This window comes from Zootoca vivipara, chromosome Z, assembly GCF_963506605.1.
Source record: "Zootoca vivipara chromosome Z, rZooViv1.1, whole genome shotgun sequence".
NCBI lineage: Eukaryota > Metazoa > Chordata > Lepidosauria > Squamata > Lacertidae > Zootoca > Zootoca vivipara.
Genome location: NC_083294.1, coordinates 16,713,207 through 16,729,010, shown reverse-complemented (window position 1 = coordinate 16,729,010; position 15,804 = coordinate 16,713,207). Strand labels below are relative to the sequence as shown.

At 47.5% G+C, this 15,804-nt stretch overlaps 1 protein-coding gene and 1 long non-coding RNA gene across 3 annotated transcripts in view; one reads left to right on the top strand and one right to left on the bottom strand.

The window, feature by feature from the left end:
- The window catches only part of COL5A1 (collagen type V alpha 1 chain), a 193,569-nt gene extending 181,632 nt beyond the window's left edge, over positions 1-11,937 (bottom strand). The window contains exon 1 of one of the 2 annotated variants that reach the window (XM_060270186.1): positions 11,397-11,937. In XM_060270186.1, coding sequence (XP_060126169.1) covers positions 11,397-11,502 — 106 coding nt within the window. In that variant the 5' untranslated portion in view covers positions 11,503-11,937. The remainder of the gene's footprint in view (positions 1-11,396) is intronic. The other variant, XM_060270185.1, reaches the window with a different exon arrangement.
- On the top strand, positions 10,896-14,351 carry LOC118083961 (uncharacterized). The gene is made up of 3 exons (XR_004692446.2): positions 10,896-11,012; positions 12,428-12,864; positions 13,923-14,351. It is a non-coding gene; the product is annotated as an uncharacterized LOC118083961 (long non-coding RNA).
- Positions 14,352-15,804: the final 1,453 nt, after the last annotated feature.

Sequence of the window (15,804 nt, the reverse complement as noted above, 5' to 3'; positions counted from 1 at the left end):
AACATCCAAGTCAGTCATCTTGGGGGGAGAATTCTATAATTAAAATACTTGCTGTGCGAAGCACCAACTCCATCCCATGCCCTCTGAGTGTCTCCCGCTTTGAGTGGGACATCCCAGGTGGACAGAGGCCACCCCAGCTTCAGACCCTAATCCGGGGTGCCCCATTTGGGCTTCCATGCTCTGGCTGTGCCAAAGCATGGGACCAAAAGAGACACTTATTTGGTTCTGCACTGTGGCACGAAACAGTTGGCTCACACCAGAGCACGGAACCCAAAAATGGAAGGAGAACTTACCTTGACCCACATACCACCACTCTTATTCCTCCTTCCATTATGGCACTTCCAGATGCATCTGTGGCACCGGAGGAAGAGACTGCACCACTCAGAGCAGCGCCCCCTGAGGCCATGTAGGCAGGTGCAGCCTTCCCAAGGCAAAGGAGGAGAAGGGGGCAGTTGGGCTTGTGAGGAAGATGGTGGCAGCAGGGAGGGGGCAAGGGGGCAAGCAACAAGATCAGCAGAATGGGGTGTGTGTGCCCTGATTTGCCCTCCCAAAATGTTGAGGGGCATGGCAGTTTAGTAACCTGAATTATGTGTGTATGTGATAAGAGGGTCGGAAGAATGTGGCTACTGGGTGAGGCCAAGGGGCAGGGTGCATTTAGTCCACCCTCTTGTTCTCGCAGTGGCCAACCTGATGCCCATTATGGGAAACCTACAAGCAGGATCAGGGCACAAGCGCTACTCTTCCCTCCTATGGTTCTCAGCAATTGGTATTCAGAGGCATTCTGGCTTCAACAGTGGAGGAGGACAGTCAAGGCAGGAGGCAGAAGCCTCTCAATGCAAATTTAAGAGCATAAGAAGAGCCTCCTTCTAGAGCAGGCCAATGGCACATCTAGTCCAGCATCCTCTTTTCACAAATCTGGCCAACCAGATTCCTGTGGGAAAGTTGCAAGCAGGGTCTGGGCAACAGAAACTCCCTCCCCTTGCTGTTTTGAGCCAGGAGTCGGACATCGGAACAGAAGTTCATTTTATACGTCAACTCCCGAGTATCGTGAAATAAAGCTGCAACAAAGCTCCCTCCAGGAGAGTCCTGTTTCCAATTATTGAGCTGTATTTTACTGCTTTACGTCTTGCCACAAAAATGTCTCATTTTTCAAACACACACACACACACATATCTCAAGGATAACATATTCAGTTCCATTCTTATTTCAGACATCATGATATATCGGTATGTGACATTTTTGAAAGCCAACTACCACCCAGTCCTAGGCAAGGCAGGTAGGACTTGTGGTCCACGCATCTGGAGAGAAGTGCTCTGGCCAACCTTGACATGCATATACACCATGTTCTTTACTTGGCATATAGTCACTTACAGTTACTTGTGTCGGCTACTTTGCCCATCTGGAGTTACCTGCTACTTTGCCCATCTGGAGTTACCTGCGTCCAGTCCCTGTGTCCGTGGGTGTGCGCTACAGCGCATGTGCCCCACAGGCAGCCGTTGGGACTTGGAACGCAGAGACACGAGGCATTCGGCTCCCTCCCTCCCTCAGTTCAGTCAATCAGTCCGTCAGTGCTTGAGAGTTGTGTGTTGTTCCTTGGCGGCGGTGGCAGAGCAGGACGGGATGGTCTGCTCTGGCCGGTCGGTTGGTCGGTGTTGGATGGAGGGTCCCGTCCGCCTCGCCTGCTCTATCTGGAATGTACTGGGGGGCGGCTGTCGAGTGGGAGCGAGGACTCTATGGGCGCAGGCAGCGCCGCTGCTGCCGCTGAGGTTAAATGAGGAGGGAAGCCGCGGCGCTGGCGGGCGGGGTGGGGGGTGGGTTGGCTGTGGTGGGTGTGTTAAAAGCTGGTGAGGGGATGAAGAGAGGCCAAAGAAGTGCCAGGGCTTCGGGGAGGGAACGCGTGTGTGCGTCCGCTCGCCCTCCTGTGCGAGCCAGCAAGCGACAGGTGTGAGTGCTGCTCCGCTCGCGAGAGTTTTTACAAATGTTTGACAACATATGTTCTAGCGCCCGTTTATTTAACGGGCTCAATGACACTAGTAAGGACATAAAAAGAGCCTGTCTGCTGGATCAGAACAATAGCCCATCGAGTCGAGCATCCTCTTCTCACAGTGGCCAACCAGATGCCCCAGTGGGAAACTCTCAAGCAGGACTAGAGTACATGAGCCCTCTCCCCTCCTGTGCCTTCCAGCAACTTGAATTCAGAAGCATTGCTGCCTCATAGTAGCTTCTCTTCCATGAATTTATCTCATTCTCTTTTAAAGCCATCTAGGTTGTGGCCATTCAGTTTTAGGTGAAATTACACTGAGCCCTCCAGCTCCATTCTTTCCTTGACATCCTCAGTTTCGTTGATGAAATTTTGGAGGATATGTTAAAAACTGGGAGAAATCTAAATTCTTATTTTATATATGCATATGCTTCAGTAGGAACTGGCTGTAGATGCTTCTGAATTCCAGTTGCTGGGAAGAGCAGGAAGGGAGAGTTCCCTTGTACTCAGGTCCTGCTTTTGGATGCTGGAATAGATGCCACCGGCCCAAACTAGCCGACTTATCTTATGTTCTAAGGGGCAATTTAGCATTTTCTCCTGTAAGAAGAAACAGGTCTGTAAGAAATTGCACTCCCCTGCTGGAGGCAGTATGCCTCTGAATACCAGTTGCTGGTTTTTTATGATTCCACAAGGCTCAGATAATATGGTTGAGTGAGGGAAGAGTCTCCATTTTAGCTCTGTTCAAAATGTACCAAGGAAAACCACTAGCTCCAATGGTCCACAACAGGAATCAAAGTTCCCAGGATCTCAAATGCAATTACAGTGGTACCTCGGGTTAAGAACTTAATTCATTCTGGAGGTCCGTTCTTAACCTGAAACTGTTCTTAACCTGAGGTACCACTTTAGCTGATGGGGCCTCCCGCTGCCGCCACCGCCATGCGATTTCTGTTCTCATCCTGAAGCAAAGTTCTTAACCTAAGGTACTATTTCTGGGTTGGCGGAGTCTGTAACCTGAAGCGTCTGTAACCTGAAGCATCTGTAACCCGAGGTACCACCGTAATCTAAACACAAAAATGCCTGGCAATGTTCAGTATCACATAAACAGAAGCCATATCCTTTAGGTCAAGAATGAGGGACCTCAACAACTCAGATAAGGAGGCAGGACATCCCCACCATCCTCTCCTAAAAGCCCTCTGATCGGGATGCAGCTGGATCCAAGTCCTGCCTTCTTGAATGCACTCTGCACATGCTTCCTGGCCCTCATCAGACCCTAGCACTGACAGCCAACACGGAGTGGCCAGGGAGTCAGAACACCATGGCCAAGGCCTCCTTGGCAGAGTTTGCATTGCCTTTGGCTCCCTTTCTGCACTGCCTTCTTCTGTACCTCTGCTCCAGATCTGTTTCCTGGATACCAGAGCACAGTCAAACAAACAGAGTGGAACAGGCTGTCTCTCACCCCTCAAGCAGAACCACCATGAGTCCCAGAATCCCAGCCCAGATAACAAATCTGGGTCAATGTCCTTTTGGATTACATCCGGCTGGGGCAGACTTTCGGCACTCAAGTAGCCAAATCCTACCCAAATACAGATTACCTTAAAAACTTAGTTGTTAGCTGGCATCTATTTGTCTAAGGAGACAATTGAAGAGTGCACCATCGGAGGTAAAGTCAAAGCATTGGAAAGTTACAGCACCTGCTGTGGCTGTGGAGACCGATACAGGAGAGACATGTTTTGTTGCAGCTGGGGCAGATTGAGAGCATCTGTTTGTGCTGATGCAGATGCACCATTGCATTTCTTCTCTCTGCGCTCTTCCCAGCGGCCATTCTTACTCTGGTCTCTGCTATGGATACATGACCTCACTGTCTGTCTCTTTAGAGGGAAGAGCCTTGCTGCTGGATCAGGTGAATGGCCTATCTAGTCCAGAGTCTTGCTCTCCCAGTGGCCACCAGATGCCTCAATGGGAATTCTGCAAGCAGGACCTCAGTGCAACAGCACTCTCCCCGCTAGCAGTTCCCGGCAACTGGTATTCAGAGCCATACCACCTCCGACTACGGAGGCAGAGCTCAGCCATCATGCCTAGTGGCTGTGGATAGCCCTCCATGAATTTATTCAATCCTCTTTTAAAGCCATCCAGGTTGGGTGGCCATCATTGCCTTCAATTAGCGTGAGTTCCATAGTTTAACTAGGTAATGTATGAAGAAGGACTTTCTTTTATCTGTTCTGGACATTCCATCATTCAGCTTTACATGGCAATGAGATCTCAGTCACACTCAGCTCTGTTATCAGCATGTGAATTTCGAAATCTGTTGATTTAAGTTTCCCCAAGTTACCCATTCTTCTATTTTCCACACCTCTACATCAGCTTGCACTATATTGTTTTCTTTTTTAACAGCCTTCATGAATTTCATGAATCGGAATTTTAACAGGAATTTCTCAACACATCTTCCTGACATAAACTTTTTTTTTGCAAAACCATTTCCCCTATTGTAAAGGATGTCTGTATGTTCTTTTCATGAATATATGCAATGTATAAAGCCTTTATCCCAGTATACACTAGGTCTGGGTGATATATATCCCAAAACTGGTTTTTCATGATATTGGTTTCATAATTTTTGACCTACCAATACATCATTAATCATGATGTGTGTGTGTGCATGCACTGTGCAAAAATCACAGTGGGGAAAACCGTGACTACGTACCAGCACTACCATACACTTTTTTAATGTATTGCTTGGCTGGAAAATGGGCTTATGACACTTGGACAATGAAGCTGAGATTGGACAAAGCCACGCAAATCAAACATTGGTAAAATGAAGCAAAATGTAGTTGTTTCTCCCACCTGCCCCAAAGATAGGCACAGAATACAATTCAAAGCAATAGGGAGTTGGATAATGCAGAAAGAGAGCTGCGGAGGCATGTACAGTGGTAATTTGAGCCGAAGCAGGGAGACCTGGTCACAGAAGAAGGTTGTGTTCATTGTAGCATCAGGTGTTCTACAACTGAACTATGGCTAATCTCCTAAAAATAAAGTAAGATCCTAGTCCCTATGGTTCTGACTTCCTGTGTGCAAAGTAGGTGCTCTACCCACTAAGCAACAGCCCTATCCCAGAATCCCCATCCCTAGGCAAGTCCCAGCAGGCAGAGGGATGCTTTCAATTATTCACCTGATATGTTTCAATCACATCCTGTTCAGAACAAACTCTTTGCTGGGAAAGCCACAGAATCACTAGAATTAACAACACGGCATTGACTCGGGTTTCCACGCCTCGGAATGCCCATCTTTGGAGAGGGAGCCTGTCGCCGACCTCAATTCACGACAAGCCCCAGGGCTGCCCCTGTGACATCATCACCTCTCCAGTTTCCCAAGCCCATCTTGGGGAATGACCCAAGTTAAACAGAAGCAAATTCACATCCACAGTGACTCAGCCGAAGGCATCTTAGCAGTATATTCCATTTGTCTGGAGGCTGAGTCTGTTTCCATCTTGGTTGATTCTAATCACTTTCCACAGCTCCTTCAAGAAGGGTCCAGATAACCCAATGACAGTCCTTACTCTTTTTAAGGTTTCATACATTCCAACATTCCTTGGATGAAAATAGGGACACTTCTCACTCCCCATTCCCTGCCCCCAGCACAGAGCACTTCCTATCAGAAGAAGTCCGAGTGTCACCACCATTGCACAAACAGGATACAGCACATGCACCCTCCACCACCTTGAGAAACCCCCTTAATCTCAATTTTATTTCATTTTATTCTTCGGTAGATTTAAAAGCACACACACAAATACGGTCGTACCTTGGAAGTCAAACAGAATCCGTTCCGGAAGTCTGTTCGACTTCCAAAATGTTCGGAAACCAAAGCATGGCTTCTGATTGGCTACAGGAAGCTCCTGCTGCCAATCAGAAGCCACAGAAGCCTTGTCGGACATTCAGGTTCCAAAGAATGTTCGCAAACTGGAACACTCACTTCCGGGTTTGCGGTGTTTGGGAGCCAAAACGTCCGAGTACCAAGGCATTCGGGATCCAAGGTGCGACTGCACATAAATTTTCAAAAGGGGCAAGTTTAGACGCGGATGTACAGGGTTTGGGGGGCTTAAACATAAATAAATCTAGATTCCTTGTGCTCTGCTCCGCTCCCCCTTTCTTCTCACCCAGGGCAGTCCTGCCCTCTGCCTGCCCCTCAGATTCAGCATGTTACACAGGGTGGGGCTTCAGCGGCTGCAGCCTCTCATCTCCCATTCTCCAGCAGTCGCTATGAGCTCACCATGGAGCAGCGGCCATGGAGAGACCATGCAGAGGCAGTGGGAAGTCCCCTTGCCACCTCTTGGGACAAGTGCCAGCTCCTTCTCCTCCCCAAACTCAGCAGTGGCCAAAGGTGGCTGTAGTCCCTGGCGCACAATTTGTGTGGGGGCAATCCAGGCACCCCACACATCCATGGATCCCCATGCCGCCTTGCCTGCCGCAAGGGGTCTCTGGACTCGCCGCTGCTTCCCCAGTCCCCTCGCTGAATGGACGCCCAGCCAGTGTTGGGGGGATTCAGTCTCTATGGGCCTTATTGGCCAGCTGGGCTCCTCCTTCATGGGCAGGCAGGTGGTGCAGCGTGGCCCCACTTGGCTCCAGTGGCAAGAGCTGGGGTAGTATGCAGGCTCCGTGAATCCTCTACACCCTGCCTGCACCCGTCCAACAGCATTGGTGGCAAGCATTGGGCTAGTGCAGTGGGTTCTATTCACCCTGTGCATTGTGTACCCCACCGTTGTCTTTCATGATTCCGGGACTGTCCCTGGAAAATAGGGACACTTGGAGAGTATGAGGTTTCCCTCCCACCAGCTTTTTTTTTTTTGCAATGTTTGAAATAGGTCCTGAGTTAAAGGCTAACCCATCTCTTCAAATTCTTGAATACTTCTAGGATTTCCCATGGGAGAATTTAAGACACTTCTTTGTGAAACTTAAGAAGAGCCTGGCTCATAGATCAGGCCAGTGGTCCAGCATCCTGTTCTCACAGTGGCAAGTGCGCTGCCTTGCCCCCACAATTGAAGGGGCTGGCGCCACGCGATGTGCATGAGTGACGCCAGCATGCCATGTTACATGATGACATCATGTGCGCAGATTGCATGATGTGCTGACATGTCGCGCATGTGCCACAGGGTATGTGTGAGGGACAAAGGTATGCCACACGGGCTGCGTGATTAAGGTAAGCATGTCGTGCAGCATGCTTTCACTCCTTGCAGATTTTGGGGAGGTATGGCCCCCTGCCTTAAATGGGGCCAACCAGATACCCTGATGGGAAGCTCTTGCATGCAGGACATTCTACTTAGAAGGGTTTTTTTTTTCTGAATATCATTTGCAATTGAGAAGCTGCATAAAAAAAAACATAACCATTTAGCCTGCAGCCTCTGTTGCAAATTACAGTATGTGCTTTTCCCTAACAAAGTCATGGCAAAGAGCTAAGGATGAGAAATGCATCTTGTACTACATATGAAAATATTTCCAACAACTGCTGTCTGCAGAAAGCCTAAAAGCTGTGTGGGCGGGATTCTCCCAACACAAAGCTCTATTCGGTAGTCGCTGAGGGTTTTAACTTTGTAAGTTGGCACCCTACAGGACCAGGACCGCAAGCCTGTAATATTAGGTCACTCCCCAGAGCCCCCCTTCCCCCGCCCATGCAAGCCTACTCAGAGCCTTTCATCTGTCACATCTGGACGCCCGGCACACAGTGGGGGTAAAGCTGAAGGAAATGGGAATCACATTTCTTTCCCTTCAGTTTCGTTTATTTTTGCAAGACAGCTTGGATTTGGAGTGGGTGACCAAGGCCACATTCACATCAGACGCCACTTTAATAAACATTCATGGCTTCTTCTCCTTAAGCATCCTGGGAGCTGTAGTTTGTTCGGGGTGGTGAGAGGTGGTAGGAGAACCCCGCTTCTTCTCCCAGAGCTACATTTCCCAGAGTTCCCTGTGAAAAGGGATTGACTGTTAAACCGCTTTGGGAATTGTAGCTCTGAGAAGGGGAACTGGAGGCCTCCATAGCTCAATGGCAGAGCACCTGCTTTGCACAAAGAAGGTCCCTGGTCCCTGGTGGCATTTCCGGATAGGTTCAGGAATGCCCAGGGGAGTAGCGGGCGGGGGAGCTGCTGGGAGAATGGGCACGCTGCTCATGCTGCCCTCCCTTAGCCAGCCCTGCACCACTTTAGGAGGCTGGGATCTAAAGCAGCTCTGGGAAGGCACTGTGAGAAGGGTACTATGTGCCCTTCAATCCCAGCCTCACCCTCATGCCACCCTCCCCAGATCCCAGACTCGCAAAGTGGGTCATGGGTTGGTGTCTTTCTAGCAATATCAGCAGTGAGGGCTGGGCTAGCGCGCAACAAGCTCTGTTTTCCCTCTGCACCCTCCGGCTATGAAAACATGCTCTGCCCCTGCCTGAAGCCCTGCGGAGCTGCTGCCAGCTAGCATAGATGGTACTGAGGTAGCTGGACCAGTGGTAGGAAACGGATCCCCGTGTTCCTGTGTTCCTAGTACAATTAGGAAACTCACAGGATGGTTCTTGACACTCTTAGAGACACCACTGGATTCTTCTCCAAAGAGAGTTAGCAAACAGGGTCTGTCCTGCCAAAAATTCTGGCATGGATTGTAGAATCCAGGGGAGATGCTGTAGCCCATGCCAGGGCTCCACAGCAGAATACAGTACCCATAAGGGTCTCCAGAATTCTCTAGAGTCCAGAGGCTTCCAGTAAGTCAAAACAATAAATGAGGTCATAGAATTGTGGAATTGTAGATTTGAGAGGGGTCCCCAAGGGTCATCTAGCCTATTCCCCTGCAATGAAGCATTCACGGCTAAAGAACCCCTGGCAGATGGCTACCCAACCTCTATTTAAAAACCTCCAAGAAAGGATAATCCACCACTTTCTGAGGTGGTTCGTTCCACTGTTGAATAGAACTGGACAATATCTGATTTTCAACATCATGATATTTCACTAGCTACCGTATACATTGTGATATACAGATATATCATGATGTTTGAAATAAGGATGGAGCTATGTAGAGGGAGGCTGGCGTCACACTTTTTCCTGCATTGTGATTTTTGCATAGCCCATGTGCACACACACATAGACACACACATCATGATTCATGATATATTGTCAGGTCAAAAATTATGAAACTGATATCATGACATTGAACTTCAAACCAGTTTTGGACAATATATTGACCAGCCACACTGTCAAACAACTCATAAAGCAGACTTCCCCAACCTGGTGCCATCTAAATACTGCTAGAGTATAACTCCCAGCAGCCCTCACAGAAGCTGCCAGCGGGCTCAGCAGCCTACAAGTCCGATGAGCAGGATGATGGAGTGCAAGAACTTCTGAGCACAGTACCACAGGAAGCTGCCTTATCCTATTAGTCTATCTAGCTCAGGACCATCTGCACTAACTGGTTTCAGGTGGGGAACATTCCGAGTCCTACTTGGAGTTGCCAGTGGAAATTGAACCTGGGGACTTCTGGAAGCAAAGCAAAGCAGATGCTTTACCCTGGAGCTACTGCCCTTTCTCTACAATAAAGCAAGATTCTAATCCTCATTGTTTTGGATTATAAATAGGAAATAGGAGCCTGCCTTATACCAAGTGTCAGATCTGTTGGTCCATCTCATTCAGTGTTGTCTACACTAACTGGCAGCAGTCCCAGGGTATCCATGATGAGGCATTCCCTAGCCCTACCTGGAGATGCCAGCGTAGATTGAACCCAGGACCTTCTGCATGTAAAGCAGAGCATGCAAATGCAGAGCCCCCATGTGAGGGCCAGCCCTGTGTGGAGAGCTTGTTTTATTGACAACCTTCCAGCACTACTGCCTGCAGAAACGAGAGCAACTGGCATTCAGAGGCATACCGCCCCAGTACCAGAGATCCAACATAGAGCATCATGGTTAGTAGTCACTGATAGCGTGGTCCTCCACAAATGTATCTATTCCAAGAAACTGACAAGAAACCACTAAGGGAGTGTAACCTTTGTGAGCCTATATCCTGCTTGGGTCCTGTTTGTGGATTTTGCATTCAGGGCATCTGACCAGCACTGTGAGAACAGGATGCTGAACTAGATGGGGATTCAGCAGCAGCAGGATCTTATTATGTTCTTATGACTTGCAATAAACCTTGTTGTAACTGAATCCAAAGCAAAGAGTTGGAAGGGATCCCCAAGGGTTATGGACTCCAACCCACTGTAATACAGGTGTCACTGCTCGTCACTCCCTTCTGTTATTTCCTAAGGCGGCAGAGACTTTCCTCTTTCTTCTCTACAAGACACTTCATGGCATTTTCCAATCTCAAAACTAACAGTCCAACTTTTTTTTTGAAAAAGAAAACAAAACATAATACTTTTACAAATATATCCTTATTGGAACAAAAAAAATTTTTTTTCTTCCAGCAGCATCTTAGAGACCAACTAAGTTTGTCATTGGTATGAGCTTTCATGTGCATGCACACTTCTTCAGATACTTCTTCAGATACCAATGACAAACTTAGTTGGTCTCTAAGGTGCTGCTGGAAGAAAAAAAAAATTTTATTTTGTTTCGACTAAGTCAGACCAACACGACTACCTACCTGTAACTAGACTTATTGGAACAGTCTGTCTGATCTGGTTTCTATCCAGGTGTAACAGCAAGAAAACATCTCTTCCACGACCCACCAGTCAAAGGCAACACGGATCATGGAACATTTTTGGGCTTCTTTCATTAAACCCAGATTTGGGGTTGGAGTAACATGATTTCCTGCGTTGGTCTCATTGACACGCTCTGAGTTTTAGACGCAAGAATTTGTTTCCATAAAGTTCACTTAAGGCACATTAGGGGGCGTCTGTTTTCTAAGTTCATTTGAGTTTGCAAAGTTCCTGCCTTTGATCCCCAGATTGCTCCTGAGGAGCGGGGAGGGGGCGGGTGTTTGCAGCTGGACACAGTTACGTTACGGAGAGATAATCCCAAGCAACAGACCTTTGCAAACTGTATAGATCATCTTCCGCAAGAAACCTTTCTCCCTCCCCAGAAACGGGTAAGAAACACTTTGCATTTCTGAAGTTTTCTCCTTTTGCCCGTCCCAGCCCTTGATAAACGGCATTCAAAGGACTGAGGCTGCTAAAATTATTTATGATAGTGCAAGAACAGTGCAAAACCTAGATTTGCTCCTGCATCTCTTTCAGTTGCTGCTGCTATCTATATTGTATGTGCGTACGTGTGTGTGTGTGTGTGAGAGAGAGAGAGAGAATTCCAAATCTAAGCACAGCCTCAAACTTTTCCCTCTAGGAATCATGTATGAACACGATGGGGGGAAATAATTGCGTGACCCGAGGGCAAAAACTCTTTAAAAATAAAAAAGAAGTAAAATAAACCATCTGCATCTATAGCAAAAAACAATTGAGTTGTTGGTCCCACTTACCTGCGTGACTCTGGGCTACTGAATAGAGAAGACACATTACTAGACTCCAAGGGTGAATGGACCTCATCACCCAAGTCCTCCTTTTCCATCTTGTGTGAGTATCCATCGTCCACCGAGACAAAACAGGGATAATTATTATTTTGCTTGTGCAAAAGACGCAGCCTCAAGCCTGGTGGAATATTCTTTCTTTCTTTTAATATATATCCCTCCCCACCCCCCAAAGGAATGTTCTCTTTACGAAGCCATGAGTTTTGATGCTTAGGATGGAAGAGGAGGAGACTGGACGTCTCCTTCCAGCTGCTCTGCCTCTTCTCCAAAAAGTCTGCAAAAAGTTTGCTTGGTGGCTCCTTTGCTTGGAAGTTCGGCCGTTCCTTTCTTTCCTTAAGGGAGCCCACTGCTGTCCTCTTCCACCTCTGCCAGTGGCCCTCTGCTTGATCTGCCTCCCGGGGATGACTTTCTACACCGTGATGTTCCCCTTTCCCTTCTCTGATCTGGGAGTGAAACTTTTTTCTTTCCTCCTTCTCTTTCTCCTCTTAGAGCAGATGAGGATAGGGTGTCAATCCAGAGGAGCCTCGGCCAATCAGGATCTCGGAAGAGCCCTAATCCCCGCCTCTTCTTCCCTTCTCCGCAGATGGGAGGGGGAGGCGAGGGAAGGAGTTTGCAAAGAAAATTTTGTGTGTGTGGCAAAGAGAGAGGCCTGTCTTCCCCACCCTTTCAAGCTCCCCCTCCAACTAGGGCGTGAGAACAGGCAGGCAGAGGAGACCCCAGCGGGAAGTTTAAATCCAGTCGCTGGAGAATTGATGCATTAAAAGTGATGCATTTAAAAAGAAAAGAAAAGAAAAAACCGTGCATTTAAAAAATGATGCATTGAAATAAAATCACAGAACAAACATGAGGGTAGAATAGACAGAGCTTTCGTCTGTCTAACTGAGTACTGTTTGCACTGGCTGGCAGCAATTTGCCATGATTGCAGGGAAGTCTGTTTCCCAGCCAGCAATGTAGAAATCTACCAAATCTGACTTTCTCCATAGGAACCTACCAAGCCCTATGATCATCATGTAAGGCCGTTCTTCATATGCCTTCTTCATGAGAGGTCCGGAGGGTGGCAACATGAGAACAGGCCTTTTATGCAGTGGCTCCCTGTTTGTGGAATGCTCACCCCAGGGAGATTCACCTGGCACCTTCATTATACACCTTTAGACGCCAGGCTAAAATGTTCCGCTTCAACCAAGCCTTTTGCTCAGTAACATCCTGTACAGTGGTGCCTCGGTTTCCGAACATAATCTGTTCCAGAAGACCGTTCGACTTCCGAAACATTCAAAAACTGAAGCAGTTACTTTCAGAAGCATTTACTTACAGAAAACTCAATATAGAAGCCGAAAAGCATTCGAAAACCGAAGCAGTTACATCCAGGTTTTTGGCGTTCGAAAACCAGAACGTTCGACTTCCGAGATGTTCGAAAACCAAGGTACCGCTGTATTCTGTTTAATGTGTTTGTGGGAGGGGGTGAGGATGGATATTGTTTTGTTTTAGTTTTTTATTATGTATTTTGTGTTTTTGCTTCCATTTTTATGTTGTTAACTGCCCTGAGATCTACAGGTGAAGGGTGGTATACAAATTTAATAATAATAATAATAACAATAACAACAACAACAACAACAACAACAACAACTTAATAGTTAAGAAGCTCCTACTGGATCAGGCCAATGGCCCATTTAGTCCAACATCCTGAGCCGGCCAAGCCGAGACTACGCTCTGAGAGAAAGGGGCAAAGCGGGCGGGCGGTGGGGGGGAGGCACGGACGAGGCCTGCTGCCGGCTGCGCTGGCCAGACGGAGGGCCAGCCTTCTTCAGGGGGCTCCTTTTCTCCTCAGTCATCACAGCAGTAGCAGCAGCGGCTTCCCTTCCCGCCGTGAGGCTACTTTGTCTTGCGAAGCATGGCTCGTTTTGCGAGTCTTCCAAAAAAATCGCAAAACGCTTTCGTCTTGCCATTTTTTCATTGCGCGAGGCATTCGTCTTGTGAGGTACCACTGTATTCAGAAGCATCGCTGCCTCCAACCATGTAGGCGGAACATAGCCATTGTAGTAGCCATCAATAGCCTTGTGCTCCAAATAATCTTTTAAAGCCATCCAAGTTGGTGACCATCACTGCCTCCTGTGAGAGCAAGGAGTCAGCTAGACTGATAAAGGAAAAATGATTTATATGCTTTGTATACTGTACACGATATAACATTGAGCCACCAGATGGCGATGTGGAATCCCGTTTTTCTCTACCTGTTTTCCCTGTTTAAATTTACAGCTCTTTAAACTGAAACCTTTGATGTGTCTAGATCCATCCCAAGTGGCAAAGTTTAACTGCGCTATGTGAAGAAGTCCTTTCATTTATCTGTCCTTAAGCTTCCAACATTCAGTTTCATTGGATGCCCACACAAATTCCTAATGTTATGAGAGAGGGAGAAAATCTTTTCTCTAACCAGTTTCTCCATGTCATTCACTTCTATCATGTCCCCTCTTACTTTTTTTGTAGAGTACAAAGCTTCAGAAAAAAAAAGACGAGAGAGACCTATTGGATATGTTTATTATATGAGAATAAGAAGATCTGCAGCCCATTCAACCAAGTATGAATGTGAAATGTACATGAAAATATGCATGAATTTTCATGTGTACTGTACTTTAAAAAATAATGCAAGTGTTGTTGGAAATGTGGAGAACTAAAGTTAAGATTTTAAATACGAGAAGCTGAAATGGACACATCCCTGTATCCCTAAGGGAAGTATCTCCAGCACAGTTTCGATGAAGACTCTATCAAGGTATCCACGAGATCTCCCTTTGCAGAAGCTGGTGCTTTGCCATTAAACTGAAAAGGTCACGATTCCAGACAATGAGCTATTTGTGCCGACCAAAATGAGGGGCGGGGGAGTTGCCCCACATCTGGAGACCAAAAAAAAAAAAAGGAGAGAGAGCTGAAGAATGACAAATATCAAGTGAATCACAGAGTTGGTCAGGACCTGCATGCTGTCATTTCAGAGGCCACGAATGCAGCACAGCCAACTCCCCTCTCGATTTCTCCAGTGTGTCAAAAATATGGTTTTGTTGTGGTAAAAGATGGAATCTTCCCCACTAGAGAGGATCCACTTGAGCCCGAAGGGTCACTGACCTCCTTAGGAGCGTCCCAGTTACATAGAAATGTGCAAACCCACACCCTCCTTTGCAAGCCCTCTGACATTTCAGAGACAAATATAGTTGCTAGTGGGGGCAGCCTTTATTTTTTGTTTGTTTGTTTGTTTGTTTTTAAAGGTTTTGTTGGAGCAAATCAAACAGGAATAGGATGTTAGTGTATTTTGCTTATTTATTGACAAACCATCATCCAGAATTTGTGCGTACTTGAAATCTGTTTGTTGTGCCAGAGAGATGTCTGAGTGCCAAAAGAAAAAGGTTCACCTCTCTCTGCTCATACTTTGCAACAACCCTACACAGGTTTCTGAAGTTGTTATGTTAGTGAACTGTTTTCAACCAGTGTTCATTCTTAACAATCCATCTGGTGGTGGTGGCTAGAACTAGGGACACCCTCCTGACCCCAAATCTGTGGCCAGCCTTGGGGAACACCCTACCCACACCTGGGCCTAGGTCTGAATCAATTTGGAGACGGTGCTAAAAATTAATAGGAAGTTTTCAAACCCTAATTAAACACATGATCAGGAGGGCTTGGAGTACTTCTTCCTGCCAAGAGGGTTCAGTCCTGCTGAGGTCTGCTTTGGAAGCACCTTTGCTGCTTGCAAAAGAACATCACCCAGCTACATCACCTAGAATTCAAGTCTCCAGGGCCTGATGAGCTGCAACCAAGGATTCTAATATAGCTTGTGGACGTAATCTTAGAAATCTTGAAAAACAGGTGAGGTCCCTGCAGACCGGAGGCAGGCAAATGTCCCCATCTTCTAAAGGGGGGGGGCGAGAAGACTCAGGTGACTACAGACTGGTCAGTTTGATGTTGATATCAGGAAAGTGTGTGAGATTAATGACCGTTTCCCCAACCTAAAGGGGAGGTGCATTTTGCGCAGTCGCATGCCCCCCCCCGATCCCTGAGGCAGCCCTGGAAGTTTGGAAGCTGGCACTACCTACCTGAGGCTGGAGTCTGGAGTCTCCGCCCACTCAGTTAGCCGACCAATCCCGCCAAGGGGAGGCGTGCCGGGGGACTGGCCAGGTAGGAACAGGTGGCCTTACCTGCACACAGAGAAGAGGAGCCATTCTTGGGAAGCAGCCGACAGATTCAGAGCTTTCCCACCCTCCACTCCCTAAATTAATGCTTGCTTTACAGGTTAATTGCTTCCACAGGCGTACACGCACGCAGCCGCTGCTACGACAAGGCTGCTGTCAAAGGGCCGGAAAGGAATTTCCCTGCATTGGCAGGT